General features: G+C 42.6%; 2 protein-coding genes across 2 annotated transcripts in view; one reads left to right on the top strand and one right to left on the bottom strand.

Annotated features, from left to right (window-relative positions):
* DIRC2 (disrupted in renal carcinoma 2) overlaps window positions 1–9556 on the bottom strand; it is a 136950-nt gene extending 127394 nt beyond the window's left edge. The window contains exon 1 of the mRNA XM_006869357.1: window positions 9064–9556. Coding sequence (XP_006869419.1) covers window positions 9064–9421 — 358 coding nt within the window. The 5' untranslated portion in view covers window positions 9422–9556. The remainder of the gene's footprint in view (window positions 1–9063) is intronic.
* The window catches only part of HSPBAP1 (HSPB (heat shock 27kDa) associated protein 1), an 81583-nt gene continuing 70786 nt past the window's right edge, over window positions 9420–20216 (top strand). Inside the window, exons 1-3 of the mRNA XM_006869425.1 lie at window positions 9420–9600; window positions 10451–10532; window positions 10923–11038. Of these exons, the coding sequence (XP_006869487.1) occupies window positions 9420–9600; window positions 10451–10532; window positions 10923–11038 (379 nt within the window). The remainder of the gene's footprint in view (window positions 9601–10450; window positions 10533–10922; window positions 11039–20216) is intronic.

Genomic DNA, 20216 nt, shown 5'->3' with positions numbered 1-20216 from the left:
GCTTTCTACTCCCGTAAAGATTTACACCCTCGGAAACCCTGTACAGGGTCGCTATGGGTCGGAACCGACTCGATGGCACTTAACAACAACAACATTATATTAACTGAGCAGAGATTTCTGCATCTGTACAGAACAACTTTAGAGAATGAGTCTAGGAAAGTATCTAACAAAAGAAGAAAAAAAACCAGTAACAACAAACAGCAAAAATACAGGCTATATTATCCAGTCCGAAGCCCTTAATTCCATTTAAATGCTATTTAGACACTAACAATTGCCAAACATGTAGCTCACATCCACTCTGGTTCACTCCTGAACGCCTATTGACATACTCAATTTTAAGGGGCTCTGGTGGCACAGTGGGTTAAGCACTGAGCTGCTAAATGAAATGTGGGTGGCTGGAACCCATCAGCCACTCTGAAGATGAGGCAGTCTGCTTTCATAAAGAGTTCCAGGCTTGGAAACACTAATGGGGCATTTCTAGTCTGTCCTACGGGTTCGCTATTAGTTGAAATGGACTCGACAGCAGTAGGCTTCGGTTTTTGGATGTCATACGCTGCTATTGTTGTTGAGTGCTGTTTAGTTGGTTCCGATGCAAAGCAATCCTGTACAAGGTTCTCAGGGAGCTTCTGGTGGGTTTGCATCGCCAACCTTATGGTTCTCAGTCCGAGTAATTGAGAAAATAGAACTGTGGTTTACTGAAGTGTGAAAAATGATGGCCAGAGCAATTTGAGGGCAGATGGCATAAAGATCAGGAGTTAGAATTGCCTATATGACACTGGGTGTCACTGGATGTCATATAAGCATTTCAGACTCCTGATCTTTATTTCATCTGCCCTCAAATTGCTCTGGCCATCATTTTTCACACTTCAGTAAACCACAGTTCTATTTTTCCAATTACTCATGCCAAATATTTGAAAAATACCTTACACTGCGTTCACAGTTCACATTCAATCCATCAACAAATACTGGGGGGAGGGGGGTGTCTGCTTTCAAACTATTTGGAATCTAAACCCTTCTCAAAGAGCCTTGGTGATACAGTGGTTAAGTGCTTGACTGCTAACTGAAAGGTCAGAGCTGGTCTGAACCCACCAGCTGCTCCATGGGAAAAGATGAAACAGACTGCTCCCATACAGATTTGCAGCCTTGGAAACCCTAAGGGACAGTTCTACTTATAGTCCAACCATACATACTTACTATTTGGTTTGAATATGGCAAATAAGTTTATGACCTGTGTCCTTGCCAGTCCCTTTACTTGAAACAGTCTTGCCCAAAATTGACATGTTGGGCTTCCTTTTTCCTTCAGGTCTTAGCTAAAATACACCTTTACCAGTGAGGCCTTCCCTGACACCCTACACAAAATAGAATACAACAACACTCCTGTTTCCTTTACCCTGCTTAAATTTCTCAAAACATTTATCACCATCTGACATACTAAAAATTTTACTGTTTGTTTGTTGTCTGGAAATCCTCACTAGAATGCAGGTTCTGTGAAGGCTGTATTTTTCATTTTAGCACACATTTGGTTACTATCTACTTTTAGAAACTTTCTTTACTTAGTTTCTGGGACAAACCCCTCTGGTTCTGATATAATCTCCTGCAAAACAGTCCTTGCTATAGAGGTGATTCTGACTCAAAATAACCCTGCAGGACAAAGTAGAACTACCCCATAGGGTTTCCAAGACTATAAATCTTTAGAGGAGCAGGCTGCCACAACTTTCTCCCATGGACCAGCCGACAGGGTTGAACTGCCAGTCTTTTAGTTAGCCAGCCACCAAAGCGCCTACTATCTTCCTAGCTGATCCTGTTCTGTTTCCTTTTCTGGTAAATGAAAAGAGGCAAGGATATACAAAACCTACCTTCGGCAGCCTTGTTTCCATATTAAGCTAGATGGGATCTATGGTAGCTGAAAGGTCAGACCTGTACTTTAGGAAGTTACACACCTTATTACCCAAGAATGCTGAGAACTTGTTTTGTGTGTGTGCAAATAGGACAGTCAACATAGGAAACAGCATTACTTTCATCCTTCAACATGATGGACTGTGAACCAAAAGGTTGGCAGTTCAAACCCACCAGCTGCTCCTTGGAAATCCTATACAAGGTTGCTATGAGTCAGAACCAACTCAATGGCACTTAACACATATGCATGTGAAAGTTGGACAAAGAGGAAGACCAGAGGAGAATGATGCAATTGAATTATGCTATTGGAGAAGAATATTGAAAGTACCATGGACTACCAGTGGTGGTGGTGGTCATGTGCCGTGGAGCCAGTTCTGACTTATAGAGACCCTGGATAGGGTTTACGAGGCTGTAAATCTTTATGGGAGCACATAGCCTCATCTTTCTCCCGTGGAACTGCTGGTAGTTTCAAACTGCTGACCTTGAGATTAGCAGCCTGACTCGTTACCACTACGCTACCAGAGCTCCTATGGACTGCCAGTAGATGGAACAAATCTGTCTTTAAAGAAGTACAGCCAGAATGCCCCTTAGAAGCAAGGATGGTGAGACTTGGTCTCATGGACTTTGGGCACACTATCAGGAGACCAGTCTCTGTAAGAGGACAACATGCTTGGTAAAGTAGAAGGTAAGCAAAAAAAAGAGGAAGATCCTCACTGAGATGACTGACACAGTGGATGTAACAATGGGCACAGACATAAAAGCAATTATGAGGATGACTCAGGCTTGTGCAGTATTTCCCTCTTTTGTATACAGGGTTGCTAAGAGTCAGAAACAACTCGTTGGCACCTAACAACAACCTAACATAGGATCTAATCCCTAATTTCTCTGGTTATGCATAGTAGATCCAATATAATTATAAGGGTAAAAAAAATAACATTTTCTTCTATCATAAAAACAAGATTGGCTGAACTTAGGGAACTATATTGAAAAACTCTCCTGACAAAAGATAAGTAAAAAGATACCACAAAGTAGCATTTTCTAGTATATTCAGCCAACCTTGTAGGAATGATGGATGAGCTGTCACAGATTGGAAGAAACTAAGGAACAATAACAACTGAACACAGCATAGACTCAATCAGAAAACAGAAAAAACAGATAATAGGGGAAAACCCGGTAAAATATGAATAAAGGCTATAATTTAACTTAAAAGGAAATAATCGGGTCCCCTCAGGGTAAACCCCCTTCCAAGACTAAGACTTAATGGGAATACATGAACAGACATGCACTCTGATCAGTGACCACGTTCATCACTGATAAGGGGAAGTGAGGGAAAAACAGCAATGAAGCTGCGAGCTAAGCCCTACAATGTTCAATAGACTCCTGTGAACCCGGGTGGAGACCTGGTTGGTCAGCAGTGTGGCAAGACCTGGAGACTCTTGGGACCAGAGTCAGTGACATAGCCACAGAGGACTAGAGTGGAGAGTGAAGCATCTAGTTGGTAAGAAGAGAGGGCATATGCACAAGAACACCCACACTAACAGATAACACCCACTTGACCTGGCTTCAATGACTGGATGATCAAAGTTCAACTAGAAGAAGAAAGAAGAGGAAAAAAATGAATAATCTGATACAATTTGATGAACTTGACCTATACCTATGAATGTATAGCTCAAAAGATGGAACAAATCTTTACAGTGAGGATCATTCCCACCCCTTCCATACACAGAGTAGACAGGGATGGGCAACGGCTACCCAAAATGGGGGGGTGGGGGGGTGCTAAGAGGCAAGAAGTGACTGGCTTACAAGCTTTCATGAAGGAGCCTAGATCCAGAGGCCATGGAAGAAGGTAGACTCTCCATTGAGTAGTAACCAATCTGTGTGGGTGGGGCTGATGAAAGGAGATGGTGATAGGTCTCTTGTGGTACAATAGTGAATAATTGTTATCAGGACTGACTGTGAGGGTGGAAATGCAAAGGTGAACGTTTTGTAGCAAAAGGAGGGCAGTGATTGACTTTGCAGTTCAGGAGCAGAGGTCCCTGGGACCATCAAGGGAGAAGAGCAGAGTGCAGGACCCTACCCAGAGAAACAATGATGCCTGAGATGGAGGCAGAGACGACGATGTGGAGAGGTGGAGCAGCTGGGGACTCTAGATACAGAGAGGGAGAGTGACTGTGTGCTGCTGACCGGGGGCCAAGCTTGCAGGGTATACCCTTTGTTTGGCTGATGATGCATGGAGGGGATTGTAATCATGGCAATGAAATGATATATGATAGGATGAATGTAAAACTAACGTTCTCCCATGTAAACTATCACATAATTCACAATAAAACATTTTGAATAAGCAAATAACCAAACAGAAACCCAAGCAAACAAAGCCTTGACTTGGTACAAGAAGCCCTTAGCATCTAGCATTTCACCACCACTGGACTCATGGGGGCCCCACATGTATCAGGGTTGGTGTTAGGTGCCATCGAGTCAGTACAGAACTATAGCAACCTCATGCACAGCAAAACGAAACACTGCCTGATCCTGGGCCAACCTCACTACTGTAGCCACACTTGAGCCCATCAATGCTGCTACTTGGCTAATCCATCTCGTTGGGGGTCTTCCTCTTTTTCTCTGACCCTCCACCTTACTAAACATGATATCCGTCTCTAGCAACTGGTCTCTCCTGATAATATGTCCAAAGAATGAGAGATGAAGTTTGTCCATCTTGGTCTCCAAGGAGCACTCTGGCTACACTGCTTCCAAAACAGATCTATTGGTTCTTTTGGCAGCCCATGGCAAAACCTCCAACACCATAACTCAAAAACATCAATTTTTCTACAGTCTTCCTTATTCACTATCCAACTTTAGCATGCATATGAGGTTACTGAAAATACCATGGCTTGGGTCAGGCGCACCTTAGTCCTCAAATGACATCTTTGCTTTTCAACACTTTAGAAAGGTTTTGTGCAGCAGATTTGCCTAATGCGATACGTCATTTGATTTCTTGACTGCTGCTTCCTTGAGTGTTGATAGTGGATCTAAGAAGAATAAAGTCCTTGACAACTTCAATCTTTTCTCCATTAATAAGAATGTTGTTCATTGGTCCAGTGGTGAGGATTTTTGTTTTCTGTACATTGAGATGTAATCCGTACTAAAGGCTGTGCTCTTTGATCTTCATCAGTAAATGTTTTAAGTCCTCTTCACTTTCAGCAAGCAAGGTTCTATCATCTGCATACTGCAGGTTGTTAATGAGTCTTCCTCCACTCCAGATGCCATGTTTTTCTTCATAGAACCCAGCTTCTCGGATTATTTGCTTAGCATACAGGTTGAATAAGTATGTTGAAAGAATACAACCTTGTCGCACACCTTTTTAAATTTTAAAACATTCAACGTTCCCATGTTCTGTTCAAACAACTGCTTCTTGGTCCAGGTACAGATTCCTCATGAGCACAATTGAGTGTTCAAGAATACTCATACTTTGCAATGTTGTCCATAGCTTGTCATGATCCACACAATCGAAAGCCTTTGCGTAGTCTATAAAGGACAGGTAAACATCTTTCTTATATTTTCTGCTTTCAGCCAAGATCCATCCGACATCAGCCATGATATCCCTCGTTCCACGGCCTCTTCTGAATCCGGCTTGAACCCCTGGAAGTTCTCTGTCTATGTATGATTATAGCCGTTTCTGAATTACTTTTAGCAAAACTTTACTCGCATGGGATGTCAAAGAGATTGTCTGATGATTTCCACATTCCGTTGGGTCACCTCTCTTTAGAATGGGCACAAATATGGATCTCTTCCAATCAGGAGGCCAGATAGTTGTCTTCCACATTTCTTGGCAGAGATGAGTGAGTGCCTTCTGTGCCGCCTCACTTTCTTGAAAGATTTCAATTTTTATTCTATTAATTCCTGGTGCCTTGTTCTTTGCCAATTCCTTCAATGCACATTGGACTTCCTCCTTCAGTATCATTGGCTGTTGATCATATGCTACCTCTTGAAATGGTTGAGCATTAACCATTTCCTTTTGGTACAATGACTGTGTATTCTTTCCATCTTTCTTTTGATGCTTTCTGCATCATTCAATAATCTGCCCAGTGAATCTTTCAATAATGAAAGTCGAGGCTTGAATTTTTTCTTCAGTTCCCCCAGCTTGAGAAATGCTGGTGTTCTTCCTTTTTGGTTTTCTGATTCAAGATCTTTGCACATTTTGTTGTAATATTTGACTTTATCTTCTCGAGCTGATCTTTGAAATTTTCTGTCCAACTCTTGAACCTTCTCTGGAAGTTCATCTGTAACCTGTCCACCACGGGTGACCCTACTGTTATTTAAAATACCAGTTGCATAGCTTTCAGAATCACAGCAACTCCCAAGCCACCTCAGTACGACAAACTGACAGACGAGTGGTGGTGTATCAGAGTAGAACTGTGTTTATCTAGTACACATTCTTTGAACAAATACTTGCTTTACCTGGAAGTTCTATGACTGTCAAAACACACCTTCCTGGGACTAGGTACCTTTCATTGTTACAAAGTATTTCCTTGTATAGCTTTAAGTTACATCTGTTTGCAACTTTATTTCAGTTTAGGTCTTCCTTCTAGTACTACAATGCAATAAGTCTAGTTCTTCTTTTGCTTATTGTACACATAGTTTACATTCTGTCTCAAGTTTCTTTAGGACATGTGACACACCCATTTTCCTTCATCTTATACATCATGATTTGTACACCGTTTATAACCCTTGTTACATAACTTTAAAAGTACTCCAGTTTGTCAACGGCCTTCTAAAAATTAATGATCAGAACAGTGTACAGCATACAAAACTCTTTTCTTTTATGTTTTGGGTACTATGCTTCTTTCCCTAACTCTGTATGGAATAGTTAGAGTTCTGTGTCAGCTTGACTAGGCCAGGATTTCCAGAAGGTTAGCAGTTGAGATGTGCTTACTCCTATGGTGATGAAATCTAATGCCAGCATAGTTAACTCTTTTGATGAGCAGCTATGAGTAGCCAATCAATTGAAAGGATGCTTCCTTGAGGGTGTGGCCTGCTCCCAATATACTGGACGTGTGGGAGGGACTCTCTCTTCCCCTGGGGACCTGGGACTCTAAAATTGTAAACCATTTTCTCAATAATACACTTCCTCTCTATGTTGTTATTGTTTTTAAGTGCCATTGAATTGGTTCCAACCCATAGTAACCTTGTATAGGGTTTCTGAGGAGTGGCTGGTGAGTTTGACCTACCGACCTTGCAGTTCAAACTGACTTTGCTGTCCATTGTATTAACGTATATATGTTTCACTGGTTTTGCTTCTCTAGAAAACCGGTCCCAAGACACCGTCCTTCCTTTTTTAGCAACTCCATCATATTGCTGATCATTAATGAACTCAGAATCAACAATAACAAATATTTGAGCATAATGAATCAGCCAAGGAGTCCTCAAGTCACCGTTGTTAAGTACTCACCTGTTAACTTAAAGATAAGCTGTTGAAACCTGCCAGTCACTCTGCAGAAGAGAGATATGACAATCTGCTTCCGTAAAGATTTACAAATACAGTTTTATTCTCTGAGAGACTATCGCCCTGAGACACTCTTCAAACATAGAACTGAGCCTATATTCCTGGAGATCACCTTTTAACAAAATATATAACAGAGTAATCTTACCACTGTAAGATCAGAACTCGACTTAAAAATTATATGCACGAGACCAAAAAGTCAACAATTATAGAAAATAGAGATGACAAGATACGAGGGTAGGGAAATGAGTACTGGAAATGGAGCAAAGAGAACACAGTTAAAGAGAATGTTGTTGATACAGTGCAATGAATGTGGCTGATGTCACTGGACATCTGTGTGGAAACTGTCAAACAGGAAACTGCCTTGCTGTGTAAACTTGCACCAACAACACTTAAAAAAATATATCTTTATAAACCCACTCGTTGCTTATCAAAATGGGTACGTTCCAAAGACCAAGGGAAAATTATAATAATACTGAAAGGTTTACAGCCTTGGAAATTCTATGAGGCAGTAGTATAGAGTTGGTATGAGTGGGGGTTTTTTTGTTATGAACGTATCAAGCAATTGCAATTCTGCACCTACTTATACTTTCTGAATCTAACTAAAAAGGTTAGACTAATAAAAAAATAAAGTAGTTCCCAACCATTATCCAACTAACAAATCTAAAATCGACAACAGCCTCTTGAAGGCAGGCATCACAACCAAGAATTTATTGATACTTACGTTGTTAGGTGCCATTGAGTCACTTCTGACTCTCAGCAACCTTGTATGGGGTTTCCAAGGAGTGGCTGGTGGGCTTGAACCGCCATCTTGTGGTTGGCAGTCCAGTGCTGATCTCACACCAGAACTCCTTACGTAGTCCAAACTCAATGCCTTATCATTCACGCATATGACTTTATTTTTTCTCCTTCACTAGCAAATATTTCTACCATCTGCCCAGAACATCTCTCTATGAGAGTCTTAATTCATCAGCTAGCTTTATTCCAGTCATAAATTTCATAAATGTGTTGTTGTTGTTAAGTGCCGTCGAGTCGATTCCGACCCATAGCGACCCTGTATAGGGTTTCCGAAGAGCGACTGGTGAGCTTGAACCGCCAACCTTGCAGTTCAAATGGCTTTGCAGTCTCATATACACACACTTTAAATGCTGCCATGCACCATCGTCAACGAAACCAAAACATCAGATGATCAGTTTCCCAATAGCTCTTCCTGGGCTAGAGTCACCTATTAGACAAAGCCAACTCATTACTTCCTTACATCTAGGCATCATCAATCTATTTTCTGACCTTTCACCCTCAACATTCCCAAATCCCTTTGATGTCAAAGCATCAGTCATTTTTGTCAGGTGTAAAAATAATACATACACGTGTGTGGGGATGTTGTGATGTCCACACTGACAGAACGTCAACATTTAGAGATAGCTTATTCCTTGGTACTACACAATGGGCAGCCTTGATTTAAAAAAAAAAAAAAAAATTTACAAAGAATCTTCCCATGTTTGTGGCTGTATGGACGAAGGGTGCATGTCAGGAATGGGATACCAGCAACACTCCGTCACTTCACACAACTCGTAAAGGCAAACAGAAAGAGGCTGGCTGGCCTGGAACCCAGGCAGCTCCGGGCTCCTCCAGGAGGGAAAGCGCCCGCCGGTGGTCCGCGATCCTCTTACCTTTCTTGTCCATGAGCCACATAAACGCGAAGCAGGGCAAGAAGCCAATGGGACCCCACAGCACCAGCAAGGCGATGTCCCAGCTGGAGAAGCCGTAGGCCTGGCGAGCTGAGTTCTGAATGGGGCCCCAGGTATTCCAGACCAGGCCCTGCGCGAAAGCTAGCAGAGAGAAGAGCAGCAGTACCAGCCAGCGGCGTCCGTACACACGACCGGGACCCGGGGCCACCGCAGCCGCCGCCGGCAGCACCGCAGCCGCCGCCACCGCCTCGCGACTTCTCCAGGCAGCCCCGGGCCTAGGCCCGAGTCCTGGCCCCAGCAGCGGCTGCCGCTCCTCTTCGCTGCTCCAGCTCGAGCCCATGGCGACGCGCGGTCCGCGGGGCCTCTGCCCGGCGCGGTCCGAGCCGCCGCTGACCAGCCCCTTGGAGGAGCAGCTAGAAGAGGTGGAGGCTGAGCCTGCTTTGGTTGCCCTCGGCCTTTCGGCCGTCAGCCTAGTGCGTCTGCGCGGCCCGAGCCAGCAGGGGGCTGGGAGGCGGGGCAGTCAGGGCTGAGGGGCGGCCAGCCAGGTGCCGCCCCACAGTGGGTGTTTTAGAGAAAACTGAAGCGAGGGTGGAAAAGGGTTCCCAGAAGGAGGACAGGAAAGAATTGAAAAGGCAGGGAGTAGGGCGACTGAGCCCAAGGAAAGGGAAACTCCCAAAGATACTGTAGTAGTGAAAGATTGAGCAATGAACCTTCGGGTTGAGCTGAAGGAAGTGTACAAGTGTACATCTGTCCTAATAAACAACTCGGCTATCTCTGGTTATTTAACCGAATATGTGCTACTTATTTTTGTTCAGTTTATAATTTCAGAAATTATATAGGAGGCGATAGGGTAAAACTGAAATGTAGTGAGAACCCAGAAGATAGTAGCATGAAAATAAAAAATTTTAAATGTACAGTTTTGTCTAGTTTTAATAGTTTTATCTTTGTGTCTTTCAAACCCATTAAGATTGTAAGGTCGCCAATCGTACACACACACACACACACACACACAGGCTGGACGATTTCTGCTCAAAGGTAACATAGCTTTATCTTCTTTTACTATGATTTTAACCAGAGAGGAAACGTGGGGGTCGTTGATTTCTTGATCAAGTTATCATTTGTTTATTTTGATAGGCAAATCCAGAGCCTGACAGCTGCTGGCTGTTGTTAGGTGCCATTGAGTCGGCTTCGACTCATAGCGACCCTCTGCACAACTGAACGAAAATTTGCACGGTCGTGCACCATCCAGACAGTTGTAATGTTTGAACCCATTGCTGCTGGTTAGTGTCCTTGTAAACATTTAGCAAGAGATTTGCCTTGTCTGAGTCCGGAAATGAAATACAGTTAAAGAACACTTTTTTTCCCTGAGGGTTGTGCTCCCGGGCAGTCAAGGTGATCACAGAGTCACATCGCCAGAATGACAAGAAAGGTGAAAAGTCTAAATCATCAAGGTATCCAGGGTTGGTAAAAGCTGCTGCAGGTTAACCAAATGCAGACACCTTCTACTGTCCGGGAAATAAGCAAACCATTCTTCTCTTTACAAAACAAAACAAAAAACGAGTACTGTTGGGTGGAGAATAGTGCCAAGGTGGACAGGACCTGACTTTCCTGGAGAAACACAAACAAATCCCTGCGAAGTAAACACTAAAAAAACACTTAGGGCGGGGGAAGAAGAGGTGGGGGGAGGGGAGCTGCAACCCAACAGACACCACGTGCTTGCAACTGGGGAAGGAAAACAAACTTGTATGACCCCGCCCAGCGCTCGTCACGTGACTCCACTGGAACGGCGCTTCCGGAGGAGTCTCCAACAGTTGGGTGTTCTTCCTGTTTGGCTGTTCCAGAGTGTGGATTTTGTTGCCTATCAGACAGACTGTCTACTGCAGTCCACTCTTGGGTTTCCGCGGAGCTCGCCCGTTAGTAGCCATGGCTACCAGTTCTGGAGCTGCAGGGGAGGAAGGTAGGTTGCTAGGATGAGGTCAGACCCTGAGTACAAACGCTGTGACAACCGTATCTCTTTAATTCCTCACGTGTGGCATCTCGGTTTAGACCCTATGTCAATTCTCCGAGGCTATTACAGGCCCTGCATTCAACTACTAAGAGAACGACTTATTTTGTAGTCAACGTGGCTTTTCTCTCATTTTGACCTCAGATTTCTGTTCAGGAGACAGCCCCGTCATCCTCCCTCACATCCTAGCAATGCTGTTTCACGCTTAAAGGAGTTGTGAATGTTAGAGTGGATTAAAATGAAATTTATGAAATTGGAGCTTGCTCTGGAAGTTAATAGAGATAATCTGGGACGTAAACAGAAATAGTGAGCTGCTGTTTGATGTCACTGGAACCCTGATCTAAGAAACCTGTTTAAGTTTGTAGGCCCATGAACCAGGCAGAGATCAGGGGTGACACTTATTGAATGGTTGCTCTATACCTGAAACTGTTCTGACATTCCCAGAGGATCCAGAGACGTTGGGCTTTTCCAAGAATCTCACAACTGAATAAAAGAGTCTGGATAAGTTTAAAAGAATGGCTAATAGGTGTACTGCCATCAGTAGTACACACTGGCTAAGGGCTTTCAAGAGAAGGAGAGAGCACAGTGGAGAAAACATAAATGCCTCAATGAGAACAGAATTTGATATGAGTCTAAACGGTTGGTTGAGATTGTGACCAACTCAGCTAGTAATGGTGGGGACCTGAAAACACAGAGCAGAAAAACTCAGGGTGGATGTCTCATGGTCAAATATTCAAGTTTCCTAAAGTATAAAATTGTAGTTGTTGCTTGCCATTACGGTTCAAACTGACCTTTCAGTCCGATGCTTGTCCTGCACTGCCACACCAGAATAAAATAGAAGAAAGTGGTGAGAGGAAGATAGGTGCCAAATTGTAACATACTGTGATGCTACAATGAGAAACTTGTCAGGCAGTGGGTGACCAGTTTTATATTTTTTCATTTGGAAGAAAAATGATGTTGTTTTACTTTATTGACACAGTACATAGAATAGGTTGGAATTAGGGATCCTGACCATGGAGAAACCATTTAGATTTTTCAGGGGTGGAGAAATGAGACATGAGCAAGGTGTTGACAGTAGGTAAAAACTCAGTGATGTCTAGTGGAAGGGTTCTATATGTTTGGAGTGCGGACTACCTAGGTTTGAATTGTGGCTCTTCCACTCACTAACTGTGGAAGCTTGGGAAGTTTACTTCAGTTATTACTTATTGAGCACCAGGAGTCCTGGTGTGGCACTGCGGGTTAATACACCAGACTGCAAGGTCGATTTGAACCCAAGGTCGGCAGTTCAGGCTCAACAGACACTCCTCAGAAACCTTATATAGGGTCGCTATGAGTCAGAATCAACTCATCAGCACTTAACAATAGCAAGAAGTTATAGCCCAAGCACAGAAAAGCAAATGTTTTTCCTCCTTCGGGATCTCCAACTTCAGTGTACTTTTGTATACCGCCTTCAACTAGATATGCATGATTTCCACTATCTTGGAGTTTTCCGATAGGAAATACAGATTTAGACATTAGTTAGTAGAAGTGTATGACCTGTTCTAACATTGCATACAGAAAAAGAATCGTGATCAGCATTAACAGCTCAAAGCTTTTTCCTGTGAGGCATAGGTCAGACATATCTTCACCCTCTATTTTTTTTTTTTAATATTTTATTGTGAATTATGTGATAGTTTACATGGGAGAACATCAGTTTTACATTCATCCTATCATATATCCTTTCATTGTCATGATTACAATCCCCTCCATGCATCATCAACCAAAGGGTATACACTACAAGCCTGCCCCCCACCCCCTGCACACAGCCCCTCTCCCTCTCTGTGTCTAAAGCCCCCAGCTGCTTCATCTCTCCATGCCATTGTCTCTGCCTCCATCTTAGGCATCACTGCTTCTCTGTAGGGTCCTGCTCTCCGCTCTTCTCCATTGAAGGTCCCAGGGACCTCCGCTCCTAGACTGAAAAGTTAATCACTCCTCTCCTTTACATTTACATAAAACGTCCACCTTTACATTTCTAACCCTTACAAGCAGTCCTGATAACAATTATTCCCTATTGTATCCCAAGAGACCTATCCGCATTTCCTTTCATCAGCCCCACCTAGACAGATTGGATACTACTCAGTGGAGATTCTACCTTCCTTCACGCCCTCTGGATCTAGGCTCCATCTTGAAAACTTGTAAGCCAGTCACTGCTTGCCTTTGTAGCCCCAACATTTTGGGTAGCCAATGTCCAAATTGCCCATCCCTGTCTACTCTGTGTGTGGAGGGTTCACTCTCTATTCTTATTACCGGTTTTTAAAAGCAGCCTTTCCTCCCACGGCACTCTCTACGTCTCTACTGGGTTTGATAATTCATTGCAATGGCCACATAGAACTCATAAGCAGTACTCATAATTATGAAGCTTATTAAGGAGCCCTGGTGGCGTAGTGAGTTACACGTTTGAACTGCTAACCACAGGTCATAAGTTCGAATCCACCAGCCACTCCATGGGAGAAATAGGAGGCTTTCTGCTCATGTAAAGATTTACTTCCTTGGAAACCCTACATACGATCACTATGACTTGAAATTGATGGCAGAAGGCTTTTATGAGGTTTATCACAGCAGTGTCTATAAATTGGGCTTTTCTCTGGCCTTGGGCCTCTTTGTTGTTGTTGTTAAGTATCATGGAGTCAGTTCCGACTCATAGTGACCCTGTACAGGGTTTCCGAGGCTGTAAATCTTTACAGGAGCAGAAAGCCTCATCTTTCTCCCGCGGAGCCGCTGGTAGTTTCAAACTGCTGACCTTGAGGTTGGCAGTCCGATTCGTAACCACTACACTACCAGAGCTTCTTAGGACCTGCCAATCTCTGCCCTGCTCTAACAAGTGTTATAAAGCTCATTAGCTCTGTCTGGAGGTACCCTACTGTGCCACTAGGCCTCCTGCCCAGGGGGTTCAGTTCTCTCACAACATAAACTGGGAAGTCCATTGTGCTATCACTGGCTAGTCTTCTGGTTCTGCTGCCTCTGCTGTTGCTACTTGCTTCCATTCATCATCTCCAGTATTACAGCTCTCAGGCTCCTAGGTCTTGGAGGTTCCCCCCACAGGGACCCTGAGTCCAAATGACTTTTCTTCCAAGTGGTAAAGCCTCCCTACCCCTAACTGTGCTCTAATTGGCACTCTTTTAAGCTAAGTGATGGCAAAACTGGCCAGTCACCTCCTTTGTGTTCCATACACCTTATTTGCATGGCCCCTACCCCAGAGGGATTCCATGCACCTTATTTACATTATTAGCAAACTCTCCAACCCCCTTGGTGGGCCACAAGCACTCTTACTTGCTTTGTTCTTTTCAGTCATTTGGTGGGTGTGGCACTGTGGGCTAATGCATGGGACTGCAAGGTCAGTCTGAACTTCAAGGTCAGTGGTTCAAGCTCACGAAACACTCCTTGGAAGCCCTTTACAGGGTCGCTATGAGTAGGAACTGACTCAATGGTGCTTAACAACAACATCATAAGACTATAGCTCGAAGGATCATATTAAGTAATTCAGTGTACTGCAACATTTAATTATAATAGGTGTGACACTTAACCACTCACTTACCTCCTTCTGCCTTCTTTTTATATAACTGGCTTCCTAATCTTCAAGTTGCCTCCTGAAATCTTACCAGATCAACCCTCTCAAATAGTCATTGTGACTTTTCCCCGTTTCCCAACCTTAAAAAACACATACCACACAAAACAAAACCAGTTGCTGCCAAATCAGTTCCCATGCATGGTAACCCCATATGTGCAAAGTAGAACTGTGCTAGTTAGGTTTTAAAGACTGACAAAGTGCCTCTGGGTATATTCGAACTGCCAACCTTTGAGTGAGTAGTTGAGTCATTTCACTTATCACAATCTATAGTTGTTTGCTTATTACCGGCTTCTTCCAAGAAACCTTAAATACCTGAGGACAGGAGCTATATTTCATTCACTACCATGTGCCCAGAAACAGGTATATCTCCAAGCACATTGTTGTTTGTTGCTATGTGCTACTGAGTCAGTTCCAACTCATAGCGACCCTGTATAGGGTTTCTAAGGAACAGCTGGTGGGTTTGAACCACCAACCTTGTAGTTAGCAGCCCAGTACTTATCCCAGAGCGCCACTCCAGGACTCCCTGCACATGATTATGGTGGTTGTATGTCACCTAGTTGGTTTCAGCTCTTATCTACCCTGTATAGGGTTTCCAATGAGTAGCTGGTAGGTTTAAACCATTAATTAATCTTGTGGTTAGCAATCCCGTGTTTATCTTACAGTGCCACACCAGGACTTCCCCTGCACATACTGTGTGTGCACTTAGTAAATATTTCTTGAATGAATAAAGGGAGCTTATGCCAATCCAGAGACAAGAGGTGATAGAGCATGGCACGGTCCAGGAACTCAAGGTTGGTGTTAGGAGTGGTGAGCAAGTGATCCTCAAGAGCACCTTATACCAAGTGAAGGAGTCTAGACTTTAAGAGAGTGGGAAGGAAGCCTGTGGAGGGCTTTAAGTCGGACAGTGACATGATTAATTTTGACTTTAGGAAGGTAACTCTGACTGTAAGATGGACCATAGATTGGCAGGAGGGAGACCAAAGGACAAGGTACTTAACCCTTCTGAGTCTCAGCTTCATTCTCTGTAAAATATATGATCTTGAAAATTAAAGGTAATATGTAGATCGCTTCTCCCGATGCAACTCAACAGCACTTAACAACAAATCTGTGTTGGAAGAAGTACAGCCAGACTGCTGCCTTAGAAGCCAAGATGGCCAGACTTCGTCTTTCATACTTTGGACATATTATCAGGAGGGACCAGCCCTTGGAGAAGGACATCATGCTGGGTAAAGTGGTAGGACAGTGACAGAGGGAGATCCCCAACAAGATGGATTGGCACAGTAGTATCATCAGTGGTCTCAAGAGTAGCAGCATTTGTGAGGATGGCACATGACCAGGCGGGTGTTTTATTCTGTTGTATTTAGGGTCACTATGGGTCAGAGCCGACTCTATGGCACCTACCAATAACTTTGGCTCTGGCAAGAATTAGACATTCAAGAGTGATAAACCATTTTTTATTATTAATAAAAAGTGCTGGCCTTGATGACTGGTTTGATGCTGAGAATGAGAAAAAATAAATTGGACACATCTCTTAGGTTTTCCAGCCAGAGAAACTAGGTGTGAATTAGGAACCTGGAAAAAGGAAATGGTTGGGAGCAATGTTGAGTTCATAAGAGGGCATAGAGTGTGGAGATAAGAGGAGGATGCAGAAGTGTCACACATGCAGCTGGGGAAAAGGAGGGTATGTGGCTTCAAAGAATCTAGCAGCACTCCTATAAAAGTAGCAGATTGTGAGCCCTAGGATTATTTAAACTTGTGTCTACAGTTCATGGTTTCTTAGTAATGCACAAGGCCTTGTAGGCCTCACCACTACCTAATTTCAGAACATTGTCATCATCTCAAACCTGTTAATAGTCTCATTCTTTCTTCCCCATTGCCCTTGGAGACCACTGATCTGCTTTCTGTCTCTGTGGATTTATCATTCTGGACATTTCATAGAAATATGTGTTTAATATGTGACTTATTGTGTTTGTTTTCTTTCACTTAGCGTAGTGTTTTCAAGGCTCAGCCATACTATAGCTTGCATGTATCACTACTTCATTTCTTTTTGTACCTGAGTTATATCCATTGTATGGACATACCACATTTTATTCATCCACTCATCAGTTCATAGCCTTTTGTATTGTTTCCCCTTTTTGGCTATTTTGAATAATGATGCTGTTGGTGTAGTGAGTTGCATGTTAGGCTGCTAACTGCAAGGTCAGCAATTAGAATACCAGCCGCACCATAGGAAAAAGTTGAGACTTTCTTCGCTTGAAAAGATTTACAGCTTTAGAAACCCTATAGAGGGTCACTATGAGTCAGAACCAACTCGACGGCACACAACAACAACAAATATTGTGTTTCTGGTGAATATATGTTTTCAGTTGTTTTGGAGTTGCATACTTAGGAGAAGAATTGATGGGTCATATAGACTCCATATGGAGTCCTGGTGTGGCACTGTGGGATGATGCACTGGACCACAAAGTCAGTTTGAACTACAAGGTTGGTAGTTCAAAGTCACCAGCTGCTCCTTGGAAACCCTATTGAGTCAAAACTGACTCAATGGTGCTTAACAACAATAACAATATAGTACCTTTGTGTTCAATTTTTTGAGATTACCAGCAATTTGTAATCTTGAATGCCTAAAGGAAAAAAGTCTGCTGAAAAAATTTGAATCTGCTAGCAAAAAAAATCAAACAATATAATTAATATCACATGCAAGTAAAATTTTGCTGATGATAATTTAAAAATGGTTGCAACAATACATCAACATGCAACTGCCAGAAATTCAAGCCAGATTCAGAAGAGAATGTAGAACTAGGGATATCACTGCTGACATGAGATGGATCTTGCCTGAAAGCAGAGAATACCAGAAAGATATTTACCTGTGCTTTATTGACTATGCAAAGGCGTTCAGCCTTGTCGATCATGACAGACTATGGACAACATTGGGAAGAATGGATATTCCAGAACACTTGATTGTGCTCGTGAGGAAACTGTACATAATCGAGGCAGTTGTTCAAATGAAGCAGTAAGGTACTCAATGGTTTAAAATTAGGAAAGGTGTGTGCCAGGGTTGTATCCTTTATACTTATTCAATCTTTATACTGAGCAAATAAAATCTGGAAGCTGCATCTATAAAAAAGAAGACGGCATCAGGATTGGAAAAAGACTCATTAGCAACTTGTGATATTCAAGATGATAAAAATTATGCTTACTGGAAGCAAAGAGGACATAAAATACTGATGAAAATCAGAGACTTCAGGCTTCAGTATGGATTATAGCTCAATGTAAAGAGAACAAAAATCCTCACAACTGGACCAATAAATAACTTACTGATAAATGGAGGAAAGATTGAAATTGTAAGAGACTTTGTTTTGTTTGGATCCACAATCAGCGCTCATGAACGCAACAGTCAAGATATCTAGTGAGCTTTTGCATTAGGCAATCTGCTGTACAAGACAGGATATCAGTTTGAAGACTAAGGTGTGCCTGACCCAAGCCCATGATATTTTTACTAGCCTAATATTCATATGAAAATTGCACATTGAATAAGAAAGACCTGAGAATTGATGCATTTGAGTTATGGCATTGGAAAAGAATATTAGAAGAACAAACCAATCGGTCTTGGAGGAAGCACAGCCAGAATGCTCCTTAGGAGTGAGAATGGCAAGACTTCAACTCTCATACTTTGGACATTTTATCAGTAGGGACCAGTATCTTGGGAATGACATCATACTTGGTGAAATGGAGGGTCAGCAGAGCAGAGGAAGATCACCAAGGAGATGGAGTGACAACAGTGGCAGGCAGCAGCAATGGGCTTAGATGTAGCAGTTGTGAGGATGGCACAGTCCTTCGTTCTGTTGTTTACATGTGCTTTATCGAATATGCAAAGGCTTTGTGTGGATCATGACAAACTATGGATACCATCGGGCAGAAGGGGTATTCCAGAACACTTGATTATGATGGTACTCAGGAGGAACCTGCACATAGACCAAGAGGTGGTGGTTCTGAGTCACCACCGACTGTACGGCACCCAACAACAGCTACTTAAAAAAAATGCAACATGTGCACACCTTTTGGCAGGTAGTTTCAAATTTTTGTATTTTTGAACTCTGAATTTTACCTGTGGAACTGCTGACCCTATTTTAAACTGTCTCTTCCCTAGAAATGCCACTTTGAGGTGACACTGAACAAAGTTAAATGAGCAGAATTTTTCTATTAAGAGAGTCTTTGCTTTAAATGAGATAAGACGAATGTGAACAAAGAATAAGAAAATTGTATACAATAAATGCAACTGATGGGTCAGTATGTTTGATACAATGAATATAGTAGAAATCAAAGATAAGTTTATTTTGAGCAAATTTAATAGCACTCCATTTTTTATTTTTTTAAGTACACACACACAACAATTTGATTGTATTGTTAGTAGGAACCCTGGTGGTGGTATTAAGTGGGTTATATATTATGCTGTGAACCACAAGATTAGCAGTTTGAACCCAGCAGCTGCTTTGCAAGAGAAAGATGAGGCTCTCTGCTCCTGAAAGATCTACAATCTTGGAAACCCTACACAGGGTTGCTTTGAGTTGGAACCTAATCACAATTGTAACTAGGGGACTCTTAATACAATGAAGTAAAGGATAATGCTTGCCCTAAATTAACATAAATGCAGTGTGGGCGGAAAGACAGATAAAAAGTTGTTGTTTAAGAGATACCACACAAATGGGCGGAAAGACAGATAAAAAGTTGTTGTTTAAGAGATACCACACAAAGTTTCTTATGGTTTGGATGTGAAAGTGAATGGAAGAGGCCATTTCTGGTGAGGGGAGAAAAAGCCTAAGGCATGTTAGAGTGGAGAGTGGGGAGGAAGTTGAGACTAGTGGTATCTAGTGTAGAAGCTGTGACAAAGCATGCCAGTGGAAAAGAAGGAAGATTCTGCGCTTTAAGTCCAGAGCTCAAATTCCAAACCAAACCTACTGCCATCCAATCAATCCCTACTCATATGGACTCTTCATAGGGTTCCCAAGGTTGTAAATCATTACGGTTAAGGCCAGAAGGCAGGGGCCAAAACCAAAGTGTTGAAATGGAGAAGAGGGAGATGATGGATTTCAGTCTGTTCAGAGATCAAGAGTGAAGACCTGGAGAGAGGCATTGGGGATTTGAGAGTGAAGTTACATTGGACTGCTTGCTGTTATCCAGAAGATGTTAATGAGTCAGTCAAGTAAAGTAATTGGGAGCAGGAAACAGCAGCTTGAGATACACAGGAAATAAAAGGAACTGAGCTCTTTGTTTTGAGATGTTTTCTGGTTGTGCTCACTAACTCATTATGTAAGAGCATAGAAATCAAAAGATTAGTTGGGTTGTGTGTTTTTCAGAACACATGGGTCTTTCATTTATTATATTACATGTGTGCATTTTATAACTGAGTTATATTTTTATAATGGTTGTGCCGTGGAGTTGGTTCCGACTCATAGTGACCCTGTACAGGGTTTCCAAAGCTGTAAATCTTTACAGTAGCAGAAAGCCTTATCTTTCTCCTGC

This window comes from Chrysochloris asiatica, unplaced genomic scaffold (assembly GCF_000296735.1).
Source record: "Chrysochloris asiatica unplaced genomic scaffold, ChrAsi1.0 scaffold00130, whole genome shotgun sequence".
Taxonomy (NCBI): Eukaryota; Metazoa; Chordata; class Mammalia; order Afrosoricida; family Chrysochloridae; genus Chrysochloris; species Chrysochloris asiatica.
The sequence above is the reverse complement of the archived record's forward strand: the minus strand, read 5'-3'. Positions and strand labels throughout refer to the sequence as shown.